The sequence below is a fragment of the Exophiala aquamarina genome, assembly GCF_000709125.1.
Source record: "Exophiala aquamarina CBS 119918 chromosome Unknown aczIA-supercont1.1, whole genome shotgun sequence".
Lineage (NCBI taxonomy): Eukaryota > Fungi > Ascomycota > Eurotiomycetes > Chaetothyriales > Herpotrichiellaceae > Exophiala > Exophiala aquamarina.
The window spans coordinates 4,504,414-4,525,627 of NW_013550587.1; the positions used below are offsets into that span (position 1 = coordinate 4,504,414).

Genomic DNA, 21,214 nt, shown 5'->3' on the forward strand with positions numbered 1-21,214 from the left:
GAGAGCTAGATGAAGCAGATTACTTTTAGCACTCTGGCTCTGGCCATTCTACCTTTTACCACATGCCTTGAGCTCTGCCCTCCTACGGGCCCAGCACTACCACCTCCAGTCCTACCAAAAGCCGATAGTTTTGATGTCGGACCACTTACGGATGCTTTGACGAAACTTGTCACTGGTCCGCATGCGCCTTTCAATACGAGCATCAACTCGTTCTCTTTGACTGTTACAACTTTGGAGGATAACATCTTCCAATTTCATCACACTGCAGAAATCATCAGCGACACTGGTGCGTCAACTGTGGATGGAGACACAATTTATCGTATTGCGTCTGTCACCAAACTCTTTACTGTGCTATCACTCTTGCTTCAGGAAGGCTTGGACATGGACGATTACGTCTGGCAACATGTACCTGAACTGGCTGGATTCAAGGACTATGAGGACACTACGCTGAGGATGCTAGCTAGCCACCTTTCAGGAGTCATACGAGATGGTGAGCACGGAGCTTTTGAGTATTCGAGAATTCGATTTGACATACACTATAGGATACAATGCCGAAATTGCTCCAAGAGCACCACAGGAGGTTCTGTCCTCTCTCGGGTTTCCCAATATAGCCCTCCCTTTAGATTATCCGACCTGTGACAGTATAGGAACGCCCAAGTGCTCCCGAGCCGGTGAGTTTCTGGCAATATTCTCGACTAGCTGCTTCGAATTCTAATTATGGAAAGAATTCATCTCGGGCATCACCAGAGAGCCCTTGGTTTGGCTGCCGGGGAACACGCCAACCTATTCAAACTATGCATTCGTTCTCTTGGGCTATGCCGCAGAGGGATTCGCTGGGAAACCACTGCAAGAGGTGATCGCTGAACGAATAGTCAACAAACTCGGGATGAGTTCGTCATCTGGGCTCCAAATCCCGGAAAACCCAAACAAAATCATCATCCCTATTGAGGGAGAAGTTTGGGCTACGCAGGACTTCAATAACTGGAAAGCGTAAGAAAGCTAGGCCCCTTTCTCAAGGCCAACCAAACTTCCACCCTTCAAACTGAATACTTGCTTACTCGCCTACAGCACCGGCGGCTTGTTCTCGACGCCCAATGATCTCTCCATCTTTCTGCGGGGTATTTTGAATTACGAGGTCCTTGACCGTGTCAAAACTGCCGCGTGGCTGAAACCGACTGCTTTTACTTCATCACCAACTGGGGCGACTGGCATGCCCTGGGCGATTCTACGCCCAAGCAACATTGCACGAGCATCTGGCGCGCGGCCATTGGAGATCTACACCATGCTCGGTGGTATCCCCAATTATGGAGCTTACTTCGCCGTAATACCGGAATATCGGATTGGTATTATCGTCAACTATGCGGGCCCTGGAGATGATCTTGTATCCCGCACGGTCCTTGATCTCGCGGTTCAGCACGTCGTCCCTGTGTTCGATGACTTCGCACGTACACAGGCAGAGGAGAAATACGCCGGCTCATACGGCACTGGTGATAAGGAAAGCGGCTCCTTACTTGTTCTAGCACTGGACGACGGCCCAGGCTTGAGAATCACAGAGTGGACAAGCCAGGGAAAACCTGTGGTTGAAGCGTGGGTCACCCTGTTCGGCAACTCGATTGGTATGATGGATGCGCAAATGAGGATCTACCCTGTAGGAGATGGTGAGCGTTGGCAGGTGGGGTTTCATGGGATTCCCGAAAGGAACGAAACGGGCATTTTCAAGACTTCTTGTGATACTTGGTTTAACTTCAACTCGTTCCGCTATAAAGGCCTCCCAGGAGACGCGGTCAATTTTGTGCTTGATCAAGACGGCGTCGTGGTGGAACTGGAGGTGCCAGGTTTGAGACAAAATCTGACGAAGGTATAGGTGCAAGGAGGTAACATGCTCCATTTGCTCGACTGTAGAAAATATCTTTGCGTTGTCTCGCAAAGGCATATCTGAGTTTTGTCATGGGCTTTTGCACACAGTTTTATGGCCAATCAAATACCAGTCACGAGTGTTTGAGCGCAATATCTCATGCTTTTGTTGCTGTTTTGCCGTTCCTGGGCGAAAACAATAAAGACAACTCCAGTCTTTTATTCATGGTAAACCTTTTGTCTCCTGCGGCCCGGGAAATTGAAGTCCGAAATTTTCATGGTTCCAGAGCTTTGGATTCATTGTCTGACCAAAGCCTGCTCCGAGGTCTTGCTAAGCCTTGTTCGTCGCCCTGGGCATGGTCGATGGTGATTATAAGTCCAATCGCAATAAGTATACCCGCAAAGCCAAAAGAGATGACAGCGTTCATGCCGTCGCTAATCTTGGTATTGTTGAATAATATCTCCAGGACATCTCCATCACATAGTATATACCGCTGAATAGAGGGGACTTGGAGTGCGATGAATCCTAGATTCTGGGTAGAGTCATTTAATCAGAATCTCAAACAATTGTGAGCGTCGAAGAAGGGGACTCACCAGGAGTACAAGTATGGAAACAAGTGAATAGGTACAAAACGAACCCATTTTGATTCTTGGTTCAGCTCTCTCTCAGAGCTGATGTCTTTGGATGAGCTAGAGATTCCAGCACGACTTGAGAGTCTTATGTCAACAATTGGAACTGTTGAGACGAGCGCAACAAGTATTCTCCAATTCCTGGGGCCTGGAGATGGTTCTCCCAATATCCGCCGCTCTACAACGCAGTTGAGTGGTACAGTCTCATTTTTGGACATCGGCCGGGGCAGGAATCCCGGAACCGGTGTTGAACAAGGTCTGAGAGGTTCATGATTCAAACGGTGATGGCTTTGTCCCAAATGCGATCCAATGGAAGATAAATGTATGGGAGGAAATAGTTAGGCGCCTTCTAGTGCCCCGTCGCATGTACTCCAAGAAGTGGGAGGATAGTCAGTTCTGGGCAGTGGCCTCAACTAGGTTTTGAAGTTGTCGTCCTGGTCCGCCCACCGACGATGCTAAGAACAGTGATGTAGCAAGCCATTAGTGTGCCTGCAGGTTGTTCCATACACTAGGAAACATGGCCCCGGATTTAATGGCAAAATAAGCTTACTGAAGCTTCGAATTGAGCACCAGTCGTTTCATTCGCTCATCATGTCAGCATGGTTCTGTGAGGCTAACAATTGAACCCCATACGGACCGGATAATGAAGAAGACTTATTCGAAGGAGCTTACCCCTTTTCAGGTGTGCCTGATCACCTGATCGCCAAGGTTTCTCTAATTACTCAGCATTTGTCGCGGGGGAGTCGCTGGCGGGGTATTCATCAGCATCTACAATCCCGCCCAGCACTCAGTCTTCCTTGTTCCAGGACAGATTGCAACCCATCAGTCAGCAAGCACTGTAGCCCTCAACATCGTGAAACTGCGAAGCTATCAATGCAACAATGGGATCCAAGACTCCAGGCAATGAGGATCACAGAAATGATGGTATGTCACCCACCCCGGCGTTTCTTCTAGATACACATCTCCTGATTTCATGAAGGCGACACATCTAAGTCAGTTGGAAACTGTTGCGTTGGTGGACGGCCTCGAGGTACGCATATGTCTACAGACGGAGACGGTTGTCTTGGAGACGGCGGCGACGATGAAGATGGCGACGGAGACGGCGAGGGAGCCATGCCTGGACGGATAGAGGCTCCCTGGTCAACCGAAGCCGTAAATGGGCAAAAGAAACGAAAGAAGCCAAAGAAGAAGAAGAATAAGTCGCCACCTCTTCCCATGAAGCAATCGTCTCCACCAAGGGTCCTGCTCAGTGACCTCTTCCCCTCGGGTGTGTATCCCGAGGGCGAAACCCAGGTCTACACGAAAGCGCGAAGCGCGTCGTTTGAAGCACGCTACGATACTCGCCTGTACACGAAAGATGAAGAGTTTCTCCAAAACTACCGCAAAGCGGCGGAGGTCCATCGCCAAGCCCGACAATGGGCACAGGAAACAGTAAAACCCGGCCACACTCTCCTGAACATCGCCGAAGGGATTGAGGACAGCGTAAGAGCGCTACTGGGCCATGCTGGTCTGGAGACCGGAGACTGCCTTAAAGCAGGTATGGGTTTCCCGGTGGGTCTTTGCCTAAATAACCAGACTGCACACTACACGCCCAATCCAGGCCAGAAGGATGTTGTGCTGCAACATCAGGATGTCATGAAAATTGACTTTGGTGTCCACATCAATGGCTGGATTGTCGATAGCGCCTTCACCATGTCCTTCGACCCGACCTACGACAATCTTCTAGCTGCGGTCAAGGATGCCACTAACACAGGAATCAAGGTGAAGACCCGTCGATATACTATCGCTGGGGCGTTATCATGGCTAATAATTGTTCTAGAATGCTGGAATCGACGTTCGTATAAGCGATGTGAGCGCTTCAATTCAAGAGGCGATGGAGAGCTATGAGGTTGAGATCCGCGGCAAGACTTTCCCCGTCAAGCCAGTCCGAAACATTACCGCACATGATATCAAACACTACCGCATTCACGGCGGGAAGTCCATACCATTTGTGAAGAACTCGGACCAGACAAAGATGGAGGAGGGCGAAGTATTCGCCATCGAGACGTTCGGAACGACGGGGCGTGGCTACCTACACGATGATGTAAGGTGCCCTTTGCCGTCGTCAACTAAACCTAGACTAACGTTCGATTCAGGTGGGTGTCTACGGCTACGGACTGAATTACGACGCGCCAGCGGCGGTGTCATTACCCCTGGCATCGGCCAGGCGTCTGCGCAAGACCATCAAGGAGAACTTTGGCACCCTAGTGTTTTGTCGTCGCTACCTCGAGCGACTTGGCCAAGAGAGGTATCTAGCCGGCGTAAGTATCACGATCTTGATCATCAGGAAGTCTAGCCACGCTGAAGAATCTGCAGATGAATTGTCTCGTCTCAAACGGAGTTGTGGATGCATATTACCCTCTGGCAGATATCAACGGCTCATACACGGCTCAGTTCGAACACGTAAGCTCTTCTTTGGACTGATTACAAATTTGTAGTGCGCTGCTGATAATGACGTTAGACTCTCCTCTTGCGGGAGACACACAAGGAGGTCTTCAGTCGTGGAGATGACTACTGAACAGAAGTTATATGGGGACTAAAGAAACCACTATGCAAGTGGTCAGCGTGGCGTAAATTGGGAAACAGGATTGTGTGCCAGCTGTATGCTCTAACCGAGCTCCACTAACCTGCGATTCTCTGCTACAAGATTTGTACACACCTTTCGGCTGCTATTTCCTTTCTCCTGCCCCTTGGTTCTGGTTTTTTCCCCTTCAGTGGGTTTTCCCAGTACTGTAACGCAAATGTGAAGGGGCAGCGTTTGCTGTTGATGTTTAATTTCATTTTATCGCTGTTCTATGAGCCATAAGCTCTTCATTTAGTGCGTATGACAGTATTGTTCTGCCGATGGCCAACGTTCATGAATCAAGGTAGAGTATAGTGGGCAGGGGACGCGACAGCAGCGAGCAGGCTCAGATTCCTTATCTGAATACTTTTAGTTCCTATATTTCAACTTTGAGAAATTGGCATCGCTTGTCACAAGTTTTGCAAGATCGTACTTCGTCCAGAGAAGCAATTATATTTCAAGGAGGACGAAGACTCCCCTGTTCAGAGGCCTCCAGACTCTTTGCATTGCCGTTCTTCTTATATGCATAGTTTTCCAAAGATTCGATTTTCAAAGCTTCTCCTTGTTTGAGAACCAGTAGATATTACACGCTGATAGGCAGTTTAGCTTGATATTGCAGAGCTGAGCCAGTCAATGTATATTTACAGACTGACTATAGAGGCTTTTTTCCATCCGGGTGCACCTTCTAGCTTTATCACTACTTGATTACCCGGTGACTCCAGAATTGCGCTTAACAGATGTAGTTGTGGGTGCCGGCGTAGACGTGGTCGAGGTCGAGGATGAGCCGCCGCCACCACCAGCCCCACTGCCAGCTTTCTGGACAGCTGCCTGAATGACTTGGCCAGCCGTATTGAAAACTATGTCGACCAGTGCATTCAGTGGGGTGTATGAAAATGTTTTTTGAACGAGACCGGAGCCGAGATTCTTGCTGGCACCCGTATCGGTCATGTTGGTCAGATAGTTTCCAACAATCGTGCTTGTCCCCCCAACCTCCTGGACAATATTTCCGAGGTTGTCGATCAGAAAGTTCAATGTCGTGCCGCCTTGGGTGATTGAGCCTAGGAGACCATCAATGCTCCCCACAATTGGTTCAAGCAGGGATGTCACATTGTTGATTGCCGAGATGAGAAGAGGATTGAGATCCAAGGACTCGAAAACTCGGTTGACAATGTCCACGAGATGGCCGAGGCGAACAATTAGTTCTAGCTGGGCTTCCACGTCGGAGATGGTGAGATTGACTTGTTGGATTGACACTGCGACACCAGCGTTCAGAGTGACGAGAGAGGCAACTTGTGCGTTTAGATTGATGTCCGCACGGAGATCGTCAACGTCGAGCTCGATCCGACCGACGGATAGATTTGGTATATTCAGCCATACATCAGGCGGCGTAGATGCAGAACCAGTGCTACTGGTTTGCGTTGCTGAGGTCGATGTCGGCGCAGAAGGAGTTGTTGGTGAGCTTGTTGTCTGTGAGAATACTGTTTGAGCGCATGTTAAGGCAAGAGCCAGCCTCAGGATCAACCTAGACGCCATGGAGGGGAAATGTTGGGACAACAGAAGTGCCAGAGTAAGTCTGTCGCAAACTGGTTCGGACATCTACAGTTTACCGTTATCTATGTTTTTCCCCAGCACATGGGAATTGCAGATTCCCGCATGGCAGTTTCCACCATTGGGATTGTGTAGTCGAGATTCAGGCGGTCGATCATGGTTCATGGGTTTGTGCTTTGTTTCAAACTATCCGCAACCAGAGGGGATGATCTACACAGATCCTTGTTTACCCCTGTCCGCAAACCTGTTTTGGCCTCCATCCCCAGCTTTTATGTAGTGTAAACGGCCGGTACATCTACTACTTTTGGAGACGAGATTGTTTAATGACAGGGACCCTTGGTAGTAGTGTGAAAACATGCACTTTCCCATGTCGTGAAACCATGTTTGTAATTCAGAAAGACCATCTCAACTGCCGGGGGGAAACTCATTTTTCCATGGTTGATCCAAGCGATACCTTCCGGTGAAATCAAGCAGGGCAGGATAAACATTTCTGGGACTGCAGAGAAGCCCACATTGCCCACTTCAATTTGTTCAACTCCATAGATTGAGATACCGCTTTCTTCATCTCAATCGTTCTTGAGGCCGCATCTTTCTTTTGGTGCCCCCCGGACAAGCCAAAGATCAACCGTCAGATCTCAAAATGGTGGCTTTCCGCTGCATTTCGCTACTGTTCGCATCGTTTGCCTTTGTCAACGCACAAATCATTTCCGATGGTGACGGCTACACGGGGTACACACTCGCAGTAACCGGCGACGGCGAGTCTGCTTCCTACGAGACCGCAAATACCGACACCTCACCCACCGACCCACTGACTCTTCCGGACGTATTCCTCAATGCCAGTGTTTTTGTCGGAGAAATCGATCTAACGGTGAAAAACTTGACCGCCAAAATCAATATTGATGCACAAGTACTTTCACTTCTCCAGTTCAACGCTGGCGTCGACCTGAGCATTAATCGAGTTCAGCTGACAATTCAAAATGTATCGGCAAAGGTTGAATTAGAAGCGAGGCTGGAGAACCTCGTTCTGATGATCAACGACACTCTCAGCTCGATTGATATGAATCCAATCCTGGTCACTCTGGGGCAAGGCTTAGGGGATATTGTGAACAGCACGCTCGGCGGAGGAAGCCAGGCAGCGGCAAATGACCTAAGAGCTCGTAGTTTCGACCTCGATGAGGGGATCTTGTACTCGATCAACGACTACAGTGGCAACACTCACACCAACCGCATTTTGACGCCGTTTGGAGATATCGTCGACCAGTCTCTGCACAATGACGGGACAGTGTACACAGAGGTGGTGGTCGGATCATACTGGCACGACATGACTTTCACTGGCCAAGAGCGAACTCTGTTCTATAACGGCGAGAATGTGAGAGGTCAGGAATACTCTTATGCACCATTCGCTGGACTTCAGTTGGTGGTGGAAATTTATCTGAACGGTCAAAGTACTGTTGTGGGCACTAAGGTATTGAGCGAGATAGAGGGTGGTGGTTCAAGTACGATTGCTAATGACTCAATGACCAGTGAATAGATGTACAGTAGGATTGCGTTCGTATAGCACAACAGCATCAATTGTCAGGTACAAGAAGAGAGAAGCGGTATACTTCAAATATCGCGCATCTGATGGAGCTTGACGCGTGATTCAAAAGTCCCAATTGCTCCACCGTAATGGGAGCGGCATTGTCACGTGATGCCATGCACAACTTCACCAAACTTTTGTCTGCAGATAGAGCCGACGAAATCTACTGTCTGAGGGCAACCTAGGAAAGCTTTGTTCGACCTAAAGAGTACGATCAATCTAAGAGTGACTAGAAACCTTCATAATGCTAAAATAGCAACGTTTTCCGCGCCATGTCGTCTCATTACACGACTGAACCTCCGGCGACTGCTTTGGTTCTCCTCCATACTAGTGCAGGCCCTCTAACGATATCTCTATTTGCAAATCAGACGCCCCTGACTTGCCGGAACTTCCTCCAACATGTGCTCGATGAGGACTATACCAACAACATCTTCCACCGCGTCTCGCCGGGCTTCGTGATCCAGACGGGCGATCCGACGGGAACGGGTGAGGGCGGCCAGAATATATACGAGGACCGAGAATTCGAGCGCTACGACGATGACTGGGCGAGGCTGCTTGGACGGGAAAAAGATGAGAAAATCAGGTTTGGCGACGAGGTACACAGCCGGTTGAAGTTCAACCGCCGGGGCTTGGTGGGAATGGCAAAAGGCACTGGCCCCGGTGGTGGCTACGGTACGCAGTTCTTCATCACCCTGGCAGACTGCAGGGCGCAGCTGGATGGCAATTGTACAATGTTCGGTCGTGTGGAGGGGGATGGCATATACAACATTGTCAAGATCGCCGATGGCGAGCTAGTCGAGGGCACGGAGCGGCCCATGTATCCTGAGAAGATTCTGAGGGCGGAGGTCATCGAAATGCCCAAAGGTGACGCATGGCAAAACATGCGAAAGAGAGACAAAATCGCTCAGCGTGTCGTCGAAGCTCCTAGCAAGAAGAAGGTACCGAAGAAGAAGGGTGGGAAGAGCTTACTCAGCTTTGGAGGGGACGACGGTGATGATGACGGTGCTAGCGTTGCAGTACGGCCAAAGAAGGCCAAGTTCAATCCTGCTCTAATTGACGATGGACGCGATCAAGAACCTGAGGCAAATACAAAACCAAATGTCGTTGCGAAAATTCAACCACTGGCTGAGAAGAAGAGACCAAGGTCGCCCTCTCCAACAGAGACAATTCCACGGAAACGCAAAGCAAGTCCTCAGCCACCTGCTAAATCCCCATCGCCAGTCCAGCGGCGAAAACCTTCTTTCCATGACCCAACTACTCAATTACCATTACGCAACCCTGAGTCCCCGTCTCGTTCACCCTCAACGGACGAAACACCTACAACATCCAAAGCCTCCACACTACAAGCCGAGATCGACGCCCTCAAAGCGTCAATGCGGCGGAATGTTGCTACGACTAACCAGGAATCAAACCATAAAAAATCAGCGCTAGAATCTCTCATTCCTGCAACAAGCACACGGGGCCGCAAGCGCCCCCGCCCCGGAGAGAACAACCCAAAGGAGGATGCGAATGCATTAAAGATGCTCAATGCATTCAAGGCACGACTGGAAGCCACCAGCACCAACGGGACAGCTGACCGCAGAACCAGAACCAACGGACAGCAGAAGCAAGGCCCAACCCTGGCCAAGGCGGAACCGCCGCCAGAAGATGATGAAGAAGCCACGCTCTGTGACCTGCATTTCATCGCCAACTGCCAGTCATGCTCGCGGTGGGATGAGACAGGAGAGAATGCGGATGAAGACGCGGATGATGATGAGCCATGGATGAGCCATACATTATCATTCGCGAAGGACAGGTTGGGGAAAGATCTGACCTGGAAGAGGAAGAACGAAGAGGAGCTCGTGGTGATAGATCCCCGGGAGAGGGAACGCGACATCAAGCTGGAAAAGCGCAAAGACAGAGACAAGGGCAAGGGCAAGGATAGGAGCTGGTAGACCATCATCTACGACATATCCAAAGTCTATGCTCAAGCAATCTTCTGATCTTTCTTCCCCCTAGATCTAAGAACCGGGCGCTCACGTGTGCATGACAAGAAGTATCACGATATTCAAGCAACAGTACTGGCCGAATATTGCCCGTTTCTCCCACCCACGCTTGGCGACTCCGCCGTCACAGGTAAAAAGCCAAATCAACGACCTCCCCCTTCGCCTCTGTCTCGGCTCTTTCCGCACGTTCCTCCAACTCCGTGAACCCATTGCCCAGCACGCCCTTCCAGCGGTTCCGACTCCGGTAGCGAATCTCAAAATCCTCCGCCCGCAGCTCCGCCGTGATGACCTCTCTATACAACAGCGCACTTCCCGCCCAGGTGGCGGTGACGCGGCCATCGACACGGTGGTTCTTATACCAGGACTTACAGCCGCCGGTCCAGGTCAAGCCCTTGTGGATCTCGTCGGCGTAGCGCACGAACTCGTCCGTGGCGTCCTGCCTCGGCGCCACGGAGTGGATGTCTTCGGATGCGATCTTGCGGATCCAGCGCAGGATGTAGTCGGCCGTCCAGGTCATGGAGGTGATCAGCGTGCCGTGCCCGACGGTCGCGTTGGGCCCCGTGAAGATGAAGTAGTTTGGGAAGTCCGGGCATGCTACGCTGAGATAGCTTTCGGGTTCGGACGACCATTTTTGCGCCAGGGTCATCCCGTCGCGGCCGGTTACGGCGTAGTGCGGCACGTGGGAGACGTCGAAGCCTGTCGCGCACACGATCACGTCGACGAAGTGGTGCTGCTGTGACTCCGTCGAGATGCCGGTCTCGGTGATGTGGGTGATTGGCGATGTCTCTAGCGTTACCGTTGGAAGCAGGAAAGACTCCAGATACCCCTCGCCGGGAGTGAGGCGCCGGCAGCCTAGTGTCCAGTTCGGTATGAGCTTTTCGCATAGTTCTTGGTTTTGATCGAGTGCCGTTCGCATGCGTGAGATTGTCACTTTCGTCGAGTTGGCGTTCTGCTGTGATCCTTTCTTGAACTGTTTCGACAAAACAGACACGCAGTCAGCAAGGTCAGGCACTCAGGCACTCATCGGCGGCGAAAAAGCTAGATTAAAGGCGAAGTAGCGGTGAGATACTCACAATTCTAAACCCCTTATTCATACCTTGCTGCAGCATTTTGCGATACTGACGATGTTTCTCCTTATCCCTGAACTTCCTCTTATCTCTTGTCGTATACCTAGGGTTGAAATTACTTCCGACTTCCTCATCGCTCTGACTAATATCTGCCATATCGACTCCAACACTGCCATTCTCAGTCTCGACTCCATTGACGGCTTCATCAGATGGGTCTGGGTTCCCTGAATTTCCAGCAAGGACTTCACCCAGCGACTGCGTAATCCAGGTTGGACCTCGCTGAAAGGAAACTACCGTAGTGCCATCTAGCTTGGCCATCTGCGGTAGGATCTGAATTCCCGAGGAGCCGTTCCCGATCACAGCAATGCGTTTGTGGCTATAGTCGTAACTGTGATCCCAGGAGGCGGAGTGGACTTTATGGCCTTTGAAGGTGTGGAGGCCCGGGATTGACGGCCATTTCCATTGACTTTGATGTCGAGGTCAGACCATGACTCCATGTACCATGTAATCCCAAGGCACATATCCATGTGATTGTCGGAACATCGGGGGCGGGAATGGCAGGTTCAACTCACCTCAAGAATCCCTGAGCAGAAACCAAGACATCAAACAGCTCATCTCTCTCCCGGTCTTCGTTCTGCCTCACCCGGACCTTCCATTTGCCCCTATCTTCGAGCCACTCCAGACCAACAACTCGAGAATTGAACTGGATGTCACGTTTCAGATTCCACTTATGCGCAATGCGCTGCATATATTCCAGAATTTCGTCTCCATCGGCATAGAATTTTGACCAGTTGGGATTCGGATCGAATGGAAATGCCTGTGCGTATGTCTATCAGCGACGAGATTCATCAAGCTCCTTCACCGTTACATTAAACGAACCACCAGAAAACCTTAGTTTTCCCAAACCACAAGAAATTGACATGCCAGCTAGAGGAGTTTGCCGTTTCACTCTTACATAAATATGAGCCGGGACATCACACTGGACGCCCGGGTAAGTGTTGACTTTCCAGGTCCCGCCGATATCATCGTTTGCCTCAAAAATAACGTGGTCGATGAATTCCTGTAGCTCAGGCTGCTCATGCTGGATCTTGTGCGCGAATATCAAACCTGAGAAGCCTGCGCCGATCGTCGCAACCCGCAGTTTTCTCTTGTGGTATGCCGCGTGTGGCGCGACCGGAATGCATATCTCTTCCAGTCGAGATGCGGAGACCATTGTGTATTGTGCTATATGTATGTATATATAGTAGTTGTTGAAGAAATTTAACACAGGTTGGAATTGTATGATTGAAGGACAATCTTTATCATGGGATACTTGGAGAATTTGTACTGCGTAACTCCATTTGTCGTCAATAAGTAGTCGGGAACGATGATGTCGTCGCGCTTGTATATCGTGTTACAGGGATCCAGCCTCCTCTAAGTTGGAGAAGTGGTTTCGAGGATTTGCCTCGGGCAAATACAGTAGCTTGAACGATGCTTTCCCCGCATGAGAGGTAATGAGACCTGCGGAGACTTGAGAATCACAATCAGCTGATAAGGGTCATGAGAAGATACGTTGTGTTCTTCTATCTATATGTATTTATAAGGGTTCATAATCCCCTGCGGATCGTATAAATCCTTGATCTGTTTCATCAGCTTGATCATGTTCTCGCTTCGACTATACCCGATATATTTCTTCTTTGCGATACCCAGCCCGTGTTCAGCACTGATGCTGCCGCTTCGTTTCTGGATCCATTCATAGACCCAGGGTTCTATCGCTTCTTCGACCTCTTTGGTGTATCTGCGCACGGGTACGTTGAGATGTAAATTTGAGTCACCCATATGACCATATCCGACCACTCCAATAGCCGGATATGACTCGTCATCGCCAACCAGGCCTTTGGAATTTAGGCGTTCTCTCGTTTCTTCGACCAATTTGTACAGGTCTTGGATGGGTATTGACACATCATATTTATATGTGCCGCCAAAATGGCCAATAGCTTCGGTAATGCCTTCGCGCCATCCCCAGAGAGATCTCACTTGGGTTTCGTCCTGAGCTAGCACGCCATCAGAGACAATTTCTTCACCCATAACGTGCTCCAGAAATTGTTCAAGTTTCTCGTTGTCGTGCTCCGCATTAGAACCGCTCGTTTCTATTAAAACGTAGAAAGGATGATCACCTTCCAGAGGCTTCTTGTTTCCAGTCACTTTGTGAACGAAACCCTGGCTTTGACCGTCCATCAATTCGAAAGCTGACAAAATCTCACCGAGTTGAATCTTCGCTTCCCTGAAAGCCTTTTGAACATGCTCGAATGACGGAAGACCAAAGTACGCTACGTTGACAGCTTTGGATCGTTGCGGGCAGAAAACGGATACTCCAGTAATGATACCTATGGTCCCTTCGCCGCCGATAAATAACTGCTTGAGGTCATAGCCTGTGTTATTCTTCCGCAACTTGCCCAAGTCATCCACAATAGTGCCGTCGGGCAAAACAGCTTCGAGACCTAGGACGTTACCATGAAGTGATCCATATCGTAATAATCGCAGACCACCGGCATTGGTAGCGACATTACCGCCAATTTGGCATGATCCTTTTGCGCCTAGGTCCAGAGGGAAGAGATGATTATGCTCGGCCAGAAAATTGTCGGCGACCTCGAGGATGACGCCTCCATCAACCACGAGGATTCCGCTGATGTCATCGAAGCTTCTTATCTGGTTCATGCGAGAAAGAGACACCACAATCTCATCGAAGACAGGAACGCTTCCTCCCACCAGACCAGAATTCCCACCTTGTGGTACGACTGCCAACTTGTTCTTATTGCAGTATTTCAGAATCTTGCTGACTTCGTCGGTGGTCTTTGGTCTGAGGACAAGCTTTGTATGGCCTCTGTACTTGCGCATCCAATCGCTGTTGAAGGCCTCTATGTCGTCGGCGGCATCTTTTGTAACGCCATCAATCACAGCCTCATCTCCAATGGCGGACTTGAAAAACTGAATATGCTCCGGAGTGATTTCTGAGAATCTTGGATCTCGTTTCAGTGTGGGATACATATCCGTAGTATATTTGACCTTGTGCCCAGGCTCACTTGTGTCTTCTCGCCGCCGACGTGTTGTGGAAAAGGAGCGTACGGGTTCACATAGCGGTCGAATGCATTGAACAGGTCTGCAATGAGGAATCGAAGGCTTTCTGGCCTGGCGCAGCGCCCGCGCCAGGGCTTTAGGAGCGGGGTTGGACATCGCAAGGCTATTGCAGAGCAAGCAATGGCCACGAAAGTGAAGGCAAGTCGAGCAGGTGGTGCACCGAGAAAGGCTAGAAGTGGTCACATCATTTTAAGAATGCACCTGGTCTCAAGAGTTGCTCTACGGAGAATTGACGGAGAAATGTCGGAAGTGGAAGAACTTCCGGAGGCCATGATTCATGGCACGTGACATGAATGCGAGGAGTGAGTCAGACCAGCAGCCTTATCACGCACATTGCTCCTGGTAGAACTGCAATTTGGGAAGGTCTCGGTCTACTCCCGACACCCAGGACTTCGACTCCATCATCCGATGCTGGTTTGATCGCAGCGGAAGAGGGGCCGAACTTGATTTAAAGCGGCGAATGTTTGGGCCGATTAGACGGGGCACAGAATACCGAGTTACACGTAATTTACTCGTAGGCTGCACAAAAGTAATTCCGGGCAAGCCCAAGGAGGCTCCAACCCCCTAATTGGTGGTCCGCGTGGCGCCGAAGGACCGAGTATTGGCGACTTAAGATACCTGGGGAATAGGCGACAAGGAGCGCTCCACAAAGTTCTGGCCCGTATAAAGCGAACTGCCAATTTCAACCACGTTCTTGTCAACCTGAATACCACGACTTCGCGATATCCGACTTAATTTGTTCAAATACTGTCGTTCAGCACGCTCCACCGAATCCACTGTCGTATTGCACGTTGATCAAGTGTCAACGTGAAGATGTCTCAATTCACACAAACTCTAAACACTCAATATCAGAACGTCCTGGAGCAGTTCGCACGACGACCACGGGCAGCTGTCGCAGCCACAACCACAGTCGCGCTCAGCCTGTCACTTCTCTGGGTCATCAGCGACTTCCATGCTTGGAAGTCCTTCGGTACGGGAGGCACACCGCCAACATGGGCTGGATACTGGCGAATGACCAAGATCCGATTCAACCGCTTGCTCCTGTTCGGCAAGGACAATCTGACTGATCCAACGCCCTTGTCAACCAGCGGCCCGGCATACCTCGACGCCGCCAAGATCGAACCCCGAGAAGGCGACAGGCCGAAAATGATGGCTCGCACAATGCCTCAGCGACAGGTTCCTTACCCGAAATGCACGGTTGATCCGGGAGTCCAGGATCGCGTGGCGAAGCTCATGAAAGACTTTGCTGCCAAGTATCCCGGCATCCTGGAGCTGCGCCCAAGCAAGACCGAGGGTGGGTCAACTGATGCCATCTACGCCAAAGAGTCGTTGCCCACGGTCGACGCAAAGACCAAAGGCAATAAGATGCTAGGCACGGAGATTGCGCATGCTCACCCTGCTGAGGGCTCTTTGCATGTTTGGCTTACGCAACGGGATGCAAGGACAGTGGTGGAGAAGGGCTATGGAGAGAGATTTCCTCTTGTTTTCATTGACAAGGGTTGGACCATGGTGTATGCGCCGAGAACTCAAGCAGAGGTTGACGTGATTGAGCAAATTGTCAAGGCCGGCATTGCCCATATTGCTGGAGTGGAGGTGTAAATTCTGGACGCCGATATTTGCGCAAAGTTGTTGGGTTGTGTTTGGGGATGGCGTTTCCAATTTGACTTGCATGCTGGAACGAGCGATGCGAATTACTAGTTAGTAAATGGTCTAGGCAGCGAACGGTTCAGAGAATGCAGGGAATCAAGTACAACATAGATAAATGTGATTGCTACGAGCGAAATTGACCCCTGTACAGGTCGAGAATAATGTTATCCGCCTGAGATTTCTCATTCAAACAATATTCTCCCAGTTTTCGATAATCATATACGATCCTCCTTCTAGCCTAAACTACATTGTATTCTCGTACAGAATTCCCATCACCCTCGCTCGAGTTATCCGCCGAGGGTTTGAGAAGCCAACACTTCACGAAATACTTTAAGAGAATTGAGTACCGCACGGGCGAATATCATTGCAACAAGCAAAACGTACGCAACCATACGTTAAAGCTCATGCTACTAGCTTACTATCTCTCGCTCGAATAAACTTCCTTCATCCTAAAACCATCACGAGATATCTTGCTTGGGGCCCAAGCTGTTCTCATATAGCGGATTTCTCTCGACTTCTCTCACCCAAAGCCTCCACGGCTTATCTTGGAACTTCTCACACATAACCTTGGTTCCCTTCACCTGTCCCTCAGTGATTGCCTCAAACCCATCTCCATACGCAAGCTGTCCCTGAGGATCCGGGTTATGCTTGGCGATCGCCATTGCCTTGGTCTGCGCCTCGGCGTTGATCCGTGTGTAGATGGCCCGATACACCGCGGTCACGATGTCCCTTCCCACGCAGGTGAACCCGTGCCTTCTCATCAGCACCACTGTCTCGTCGGGTTCTGTAGCAGCAGGGTCCTTGGCAAAGTTGGTGGCCAACCCTTCTCCCAAACGCGCGTTGTTGACCAGCATATCTCGTTGGTCGCCCTCCTCGTACAAGGGATCGATGTCGAACACCGGCACACCTTCACGGCCCAAGAATCCCGACATGTGATATACGGACTTCAATTTCACGCCCGTGACGACGTAGGGAAGGACTTCTTCGGCGTGCGAATGAATGACGCAGTTGATCGATGGGAAGCGCCTGAAGAGTTCGCCATGAATGAACCGCTCAGAATATCCCTTGGGGGAGTCCGGGTCGACAGTTGATGAGTCCTTGACATTGTAGTAAATCAGGTCAGAGGGACTTGCGACCAATGCTGGAGGCATGTAGCCGCACATCAGGTAGACGGATGGGTCATTGGGGTGGCGGACTGATACATGACCGTATGCGTCGACCACCCCATGGTAGTGGAGGATATGGTTGGCATAGATGAGATCCCGTAGGACGGTTTGAACCTTCTCATCTCCCGACATTCTTCTGAGATTCTAGTTGATCTCAAGTAGTTCTGTTTTGCGAGGGCAAGCAATAGCGATAATGATGGACGGTACTGAGGAAGACTCAATCCAAGCTCGCCTATCAATAGCGACCTCTCTCTATGTCACACTGAGAATCCCTTGGATGACCGGCACTTTGCCTTGGTCACCGGGTCTACGTCGTACAGTTAAACTCACGGCGTCGGCGCGGGGGTCTCAAAAGCCCGATCCGACTTTAGTGGCAGATATGACAGATCATGGTGGGTGTTGTTGGTGGGTTCGTGGGGCAGCACTTGATTGACATAGGTTTCAACTAGATAATCAAATACCCCTCAATGCGAGGTAGTCCGGAGGTACAAGGCACGGCATGAGTTAGCAGTGCCTCGTGGCTAGACATCCCTTGTGTCCTACGACTGGAAGAAAAGGACACTGTGGCGGGGCCCTTGGGCAAAGTAGAGGGGTAAGCATGGATAGAAGTACCTTGTATCATTATGGTCAGCAAGGCTGAAGCTAGGACTACTCGAACCCTTGTCTTTCTCACCAGCGATGGGGAATATCGCGTGTATTCAGATGATGTTCATTGATCCAAGTTGTCATCGACCAGCAGTGGCCAGGTGGGTGCCAGGGGTATTCCTGTTCCAGAATCTTGGTTGTATGGCCAAATATTGGGCCTAACACGCTCAGTCCAAGTTGACGGGTTTCGTGAGAAAGAAGAACAAGTTCGTTGGATGCGTCTGGAGAGGACGAGCACCCGCAACAGTGATGATATTTGCCAGTCCGTCTGTAGCCTCCTCGACCGAGCGCCATCCGCTGAAATGGACCCTTACATCCGGTTCGTGCTTGTCTTTGCGAATGTTCCATGCCCCAATGGCTCCGTATGGCCCACCGTCCACATCCTCTGTCGCTGCTTGCATGCTCGAGACAAATCCCTCACGGTCGACATGCTTGGGCAGAGTTGCCTTTACAATCGCAAGAACTGGCGAACGGACCGGGATATCGCCCAGCTCAACATCCATGTAATGCATCCAAGTAATCCCCAGCTGATCCTTGATCAATTCTAGGATCTCGCCTTGCTGTGGAGATCCGTCAAATCCCTTTTCGTGTGTTTCTTTGCTGTCCCATGCGCCCACGACAAACATCACCGTTGGGTCGTCGACCAACTCGAAGAATAATGTAGTTAGGCCGCTGTATGCCTCGATCACCCGTTTTACCTCTTTTAGATTCTTCAGCAGTTCTGAGTCGGACGCGGTGATGCCACCCTTCAATTGGCATGCAGCCAGCTCGACGATCGCCATTACAGGGTGCTGTCTATATTGGCGACTTGAATTTTGTTGTGATTGTGCCAGCTACTGCAGGATATAGTTGAATGGGCATGAATGCGAGCTCGTTGATCAGTAGTGGGATAGAAGGCCCGATGGTATGTATCACTAGCCAGAGATAATTATCAGTCCCTGTCAGTTCCTGTAGATCACCAGCCAACCATGAATCGTAACTCATCGTTGGTTCCCGAGTAGGGTTCCTTGGTGAATATAATCCCCCACCACGCCCCCGCGCGGAGCCAAAAACAAACGAGCGAGCTGAACCGTAATGAGGCACTACCGGCCCCATTGGGTTTGTCCAGATGAATTGATTTCGGTGTGACACGTCTTACCATCATGACACGTTTTCACCTAGCACTGTAACTTGGTACATGTCACATTTGTGCTTCAGGTATCGCGCTGGATCGACCACGTGTAGTCCTTGCTGAGCTTACCGTCCATATTTCAAGACCCTTCCTCCGGGCGAAGGGGCTGCCCCTGCACTTCATATCTGATCACCCCGGAACAAAAACTTATTTTATCCAGCGATAAGAATGACTCAGCCACTGCGTGCAATTGTTGTTGGAGCGGGTACTCGTGCCAAACCCTTTTTCCAGAGAAAGCACACTAACTCTGGAATTTCAGGTCTCTCGGGGCTGGCAATTGCGCAGGGATTGAAAAAGGTACAGCAGCAAAGAATCGCATACAAACGGTGCCTTCCACTGACTGATATCATGAGTAGAACGGAATCGATTATGTCGTGGTTGACAAGGAGAGTGCGCCGCGAGATAGAAACTGGGGGGTCACAATTGCGTGGAGCCATCCTTACCTGGAAGAATTACTGCCATCCGAATTGTACGAACGACTACCAGAGTGCCAACCAGATCCGAAGCTGGACTCCAAAGAAGCCGGCTGTGAGAGTGTGATCATTCGTGATGGCGCCACCGGGCAGACCATGGTAGAGCCACCTTTCCCGAGAGTGAGAAGGCTCAACATCCAAAAAACGAGGAAGATCTGGTCGGAAGGAGTCAACGTCAAGGTCAGTATTGGTTGTTTGTGCCCAAAGCGTCATCCTCACTGTCTTTGATTAGTATGGAAAAGCCCTTACCAATATCGAAGTGACACCGGACGGGGTTGTTGCCCACTTCCATGATGGAACCTCTGAAGCTGGGTCAGTGCTTGTTGGCGCGGATGGTGGTGGCTCATGGGTACGGCCTTGGCTGTTGGGAGATGCCGCCGCTGCTCGTGTCTTGCCTTACACCTTTGTCAATTTCCCATTCACCTATACCGCTGAGAGGGCGCTGAAAATGGACAAGATGATGCACCCTATAGTTGACGTCGGCATCCATCCAAAATCCATGTACATTGGGATTTTCCTGCTTGATAAGCCCGACCTTGACAAACCCGAGACATGGATCTTTTACATCCTTGCAACGTGGCAGCGTCGGGAAGAGGACTACCAAGGGGATCTGAATATGGTGGATGAGCTGAAACGGAGGATGGACGGTTGGGCCGAGCCGTACAAGTCAGCTGTTGAATGGATCTCAGACGGGATTCGGGCCAAAGCCGTTCCCTTCCGGATATGGAGACCGACGAAGTGGAATAATCGTGGAGGAAGAGTGACTCTGTCAGGCGATGCAGCTCACAGCATGACGTTCCGTAAGTTCTTCCCCCGCCACGTCCCAATATCTGTATCCCTTCCTTCCTCCACCGAGCGGACGAACTCACATGGAGACGCTAGATCGAGGTCAAGGAGCGAACAACGCGATCCGAGACAGCGAGCGCTTCGTCAAAGCAATGATAGCCGCGAGGAACGGAGAGAAAACTCTCGTAGAGGCGGTCAACGACTATGATGAAGATGTGATCACTCGTGGTAGCGAAGAAGTCGAGGTCTCGAGGATTCAGACCGATGCCTTGCACGACCATGCGAATTTCTTCAACAGTCCGATCATGAAGCATGGCATCAAGCCGACTCTCGACATTGACAATCTCAAGGGCGCTGCCGCGCAAAAGCCGTGAGGAGAAAGGATTGCTAGTGATTATTCGGGCTTCGGATACTGTCGAATGTGAGAAGTGCTATGTACTTCTGATCCATGTTGGCCGCGGGAATTGTATTTCTTCCGTAGGACTCATTGGCCGAAGCCAAGCCTGATGCATATATATACCTAGGTCGGTCCATATGCTAGATCTTATTAGCGGCTCGCATGGATTATCCATTCGGGAACTTTGTGGCACCTCTCCCCCCGGCGAACTACCTACCATACGAGAGTGATGGGCGAGGCACTCCGTACAGGACATCACTCTAACCCCAGCCTGTACGTAGCCCGTTCATTGTGAAACATGAGATTACAAAGAAGTTGATTCTGAACCCTAGGCATGAATACATACCGGACGCTATATAGCCCGGTATAACCAGTCTTGCAGTGTGCACTAAGTATTTAGGAAGTCTCTACTACTTCGTAAGCCCCATGTGCAATATAGCCTTGTCCATGACACGATCGGACCGATGGGCTCTTTGGCTGTCGCTGCCCTGGGGCCGAGCGTACCTGATTGACCGGATGCACATATCGCACAGATGTATTCATACTC

The 21,214-nt window shown here is 50.6% G+C and overlaps 11 protein-coding genes across 11 annotated transcripts; 6 read left to right on the plus strand and 5 right to left on the minus strand.

The window, feature by feature from the left end:
- Positions 1-9: 9 nt before the first annotated feature.
- Positions 10-1,864, plus strand: A1O9_01585 (uncharacterized protein; the record flags this gene model as incomplete). Its single annotated transcript, XM_013410743.1, has 4 exons — positions 10-490; positions 543-671; positions 726-990; positions 1,069-1,864. 4 exons carry the CDS (start codon positions 10-12, stop codon positions 1,862-1,864), a joined length of 1,671 nt encoding a protein of 556 aa, XP_013266197.1.
- A 1,658-nt stretch (positions 1,865-3,522) lies between these two features.
- Positions 3,523-5,041, plus strand: A1O9_01586 (methionyl aminopeptidase; the record flags this gene model as incomplete). The annotated part of the gene is made up of 5 exons (XM_013410744.1): positions 3,523-4,245; positions 4,304-4,567; positions 4,620-4,784; positions 4,840-4,926; positions 4,985-5,041. 5 exons carry the CDS (start codon positions 3,523-3,525, stop codon positions 5,039-5,041), a joined length of 1,296 nt encoding a protein of 431 aa, XP_013266198.1.
- A 750-nt stretch (positions 5,042-5,791) lies between these two features.
- Positions 5,792-6,619, minus strand: A1O9_01587 (uncharacterized protein; the record flags this gene model as incomplete). Its single annotated transcript, XM_013410745.1, has 1 exon — positions 5,792-6,619. The coding sequence occupies one exon, from the start codon at positions 6,617-6,619 to the stop codon at positions 5,792-5,794; it is 828 nt and encodes a 275-aa protein (XP_013266199.1).
- Positions 6,620-7,274: 655 nt separating this feature from the next.
- Positions 7,275-8,165, plus strand: A1O9_01588 (uncharacterized protein; the record flags this gene model as incomplete). Its single annotated transcript, XM_013410746.1, has 1 exon — positions 7,275-8,165. One exon carries the CDS (start codon positions 7,275-7,277, stop codon positions 8,163-8,165), a length of 891 nt encoding a protein of 296 aa, XP_013266200.1.
- A 320-nt stretch (positions 8,166-8,485) lies between these two features.
- A1O9_01589 (uncharacterized protein) lies at positions 8,486-10,147 on the plus strand (the record flags this gene model as incomplete). Its single annotated transcript, XM_013410747.1, has 1 exon — positions 8,486-10,147. The coding sequence occupies one exon, from the start codon at positions 8,486-8,488 to the stop codon at positions 10,145-10,147; it is 1,662 nt and encodes a 553-aa protein (XP_013266201.1).
- A 175-nt stretch (positions 10,148-10,322) lies between these two features.
- A1O9_01590 (uncharacterized protein) lies at positions 10,323-12,478 on the minus strand (the record flags this gene model as incomplete). Its single annotated transcript, XM_013410748.1, has 5 exons — positions 10,323-11,168; positions 11,272-11,426; positions 11,514-11,731; positions 11,838-12,082; positions 12,221-12,478. The coding sequence occupies 5 exons, from the start codon at positions 12,476-12,478 to the stop codon at positions 10,323-10,325; spliced, it is 1,722 nt and encodes a 573-aa protein (XP_013266202.1).
- A 353-nt stretch (positions 12,479-12,831) lies between these two features.
- Positions 12,832-14,478, minus strand: A1O9_01591 (alcohol dehydrogenase; the record flags this gene model as incomplete). The annotated part of the gene is made up of 1 exon (XM_013410749.1): positions 12,832-14,478. One exon carries the CDS (start codon positions 14,476-14,478, stop codon positions 12,832-12,834), a length of 1,647 nt encoding a protein of 548 aa, XP_013266203.1.
- Positions 14,479-15,195: 717 nt separating this feature from the next.
- A1O9_01592 (uncharacterized protein) lies at positions 15,196-15,981 on the plus strand (the record flags this gene model as incomplete). The annotated part of the gene is made up of 1 exon (XM_013410750.1): positions 15,196-15,981. The coding sequence occupies one exon, from the start codon at positions 15,196-15,198 to the stop codon at positions 15,979-15,981; it is 786 nt and encodes a 261-aa protein (XP_013266204.1).
- Positions 15,982-16,487: 506 nt separating this feature from the next.
- On the minus strand, positions 16,488-17,327 carry A1O9_01593 (uncharacterized protein; the record flags this gene model as incomplete). Its single annotated transcript, XM_013410751.1, has 1 exon — positions 16,488-17,327. One exon carries the CDS (start codon positions 17,325-17,327, stop codon positions 16,488-16,490), a length of 840 nt encoding a protein of 279 aa, XP_013266205.1.
- A 680-nt stretch (positions 17,328-18,007) lies between these two features.
- On the minus strand, positions 18,008-18,622 carry A1O9_01594 (uncharacterized protein; the record flags this gene model as incomplete). The annotated part of the gene is made up of 1 exon (XM_013410752.1): positions 18,008-18,622. One exon carries the CDS (start codon positions 18,620-18,622, stop codon positions 18,008-18,010), a length of 615 nt encoding a protein of 204 aa, XP_013266206.1.
- A 557-nt stretch (positions 18,623-19,179) lies between these two features.
- On the plus strand, positions 19,180-20,644 carry A1O9_01595 (uncharacterized protein; the record flags this gene model as incomplete). The annotated part of the gene is made up of 5 exons (XM_013410753.1): positions 19,180-19,216; positions 19,271-19,308; positions 19,368-19,664; positions 19,717-20,284; positions 20,367-20,644. The coding sequence occupies 5 exons, from the start codon at positions 19,180-19,182 to the stop codon at positions 20,642-20,644; spliced, it is 1,218 nt and encodes a 405-aa protein (XP_013266207.1).
- Positions 20,645-21,214: the final 570 nt, after the last annotated feature.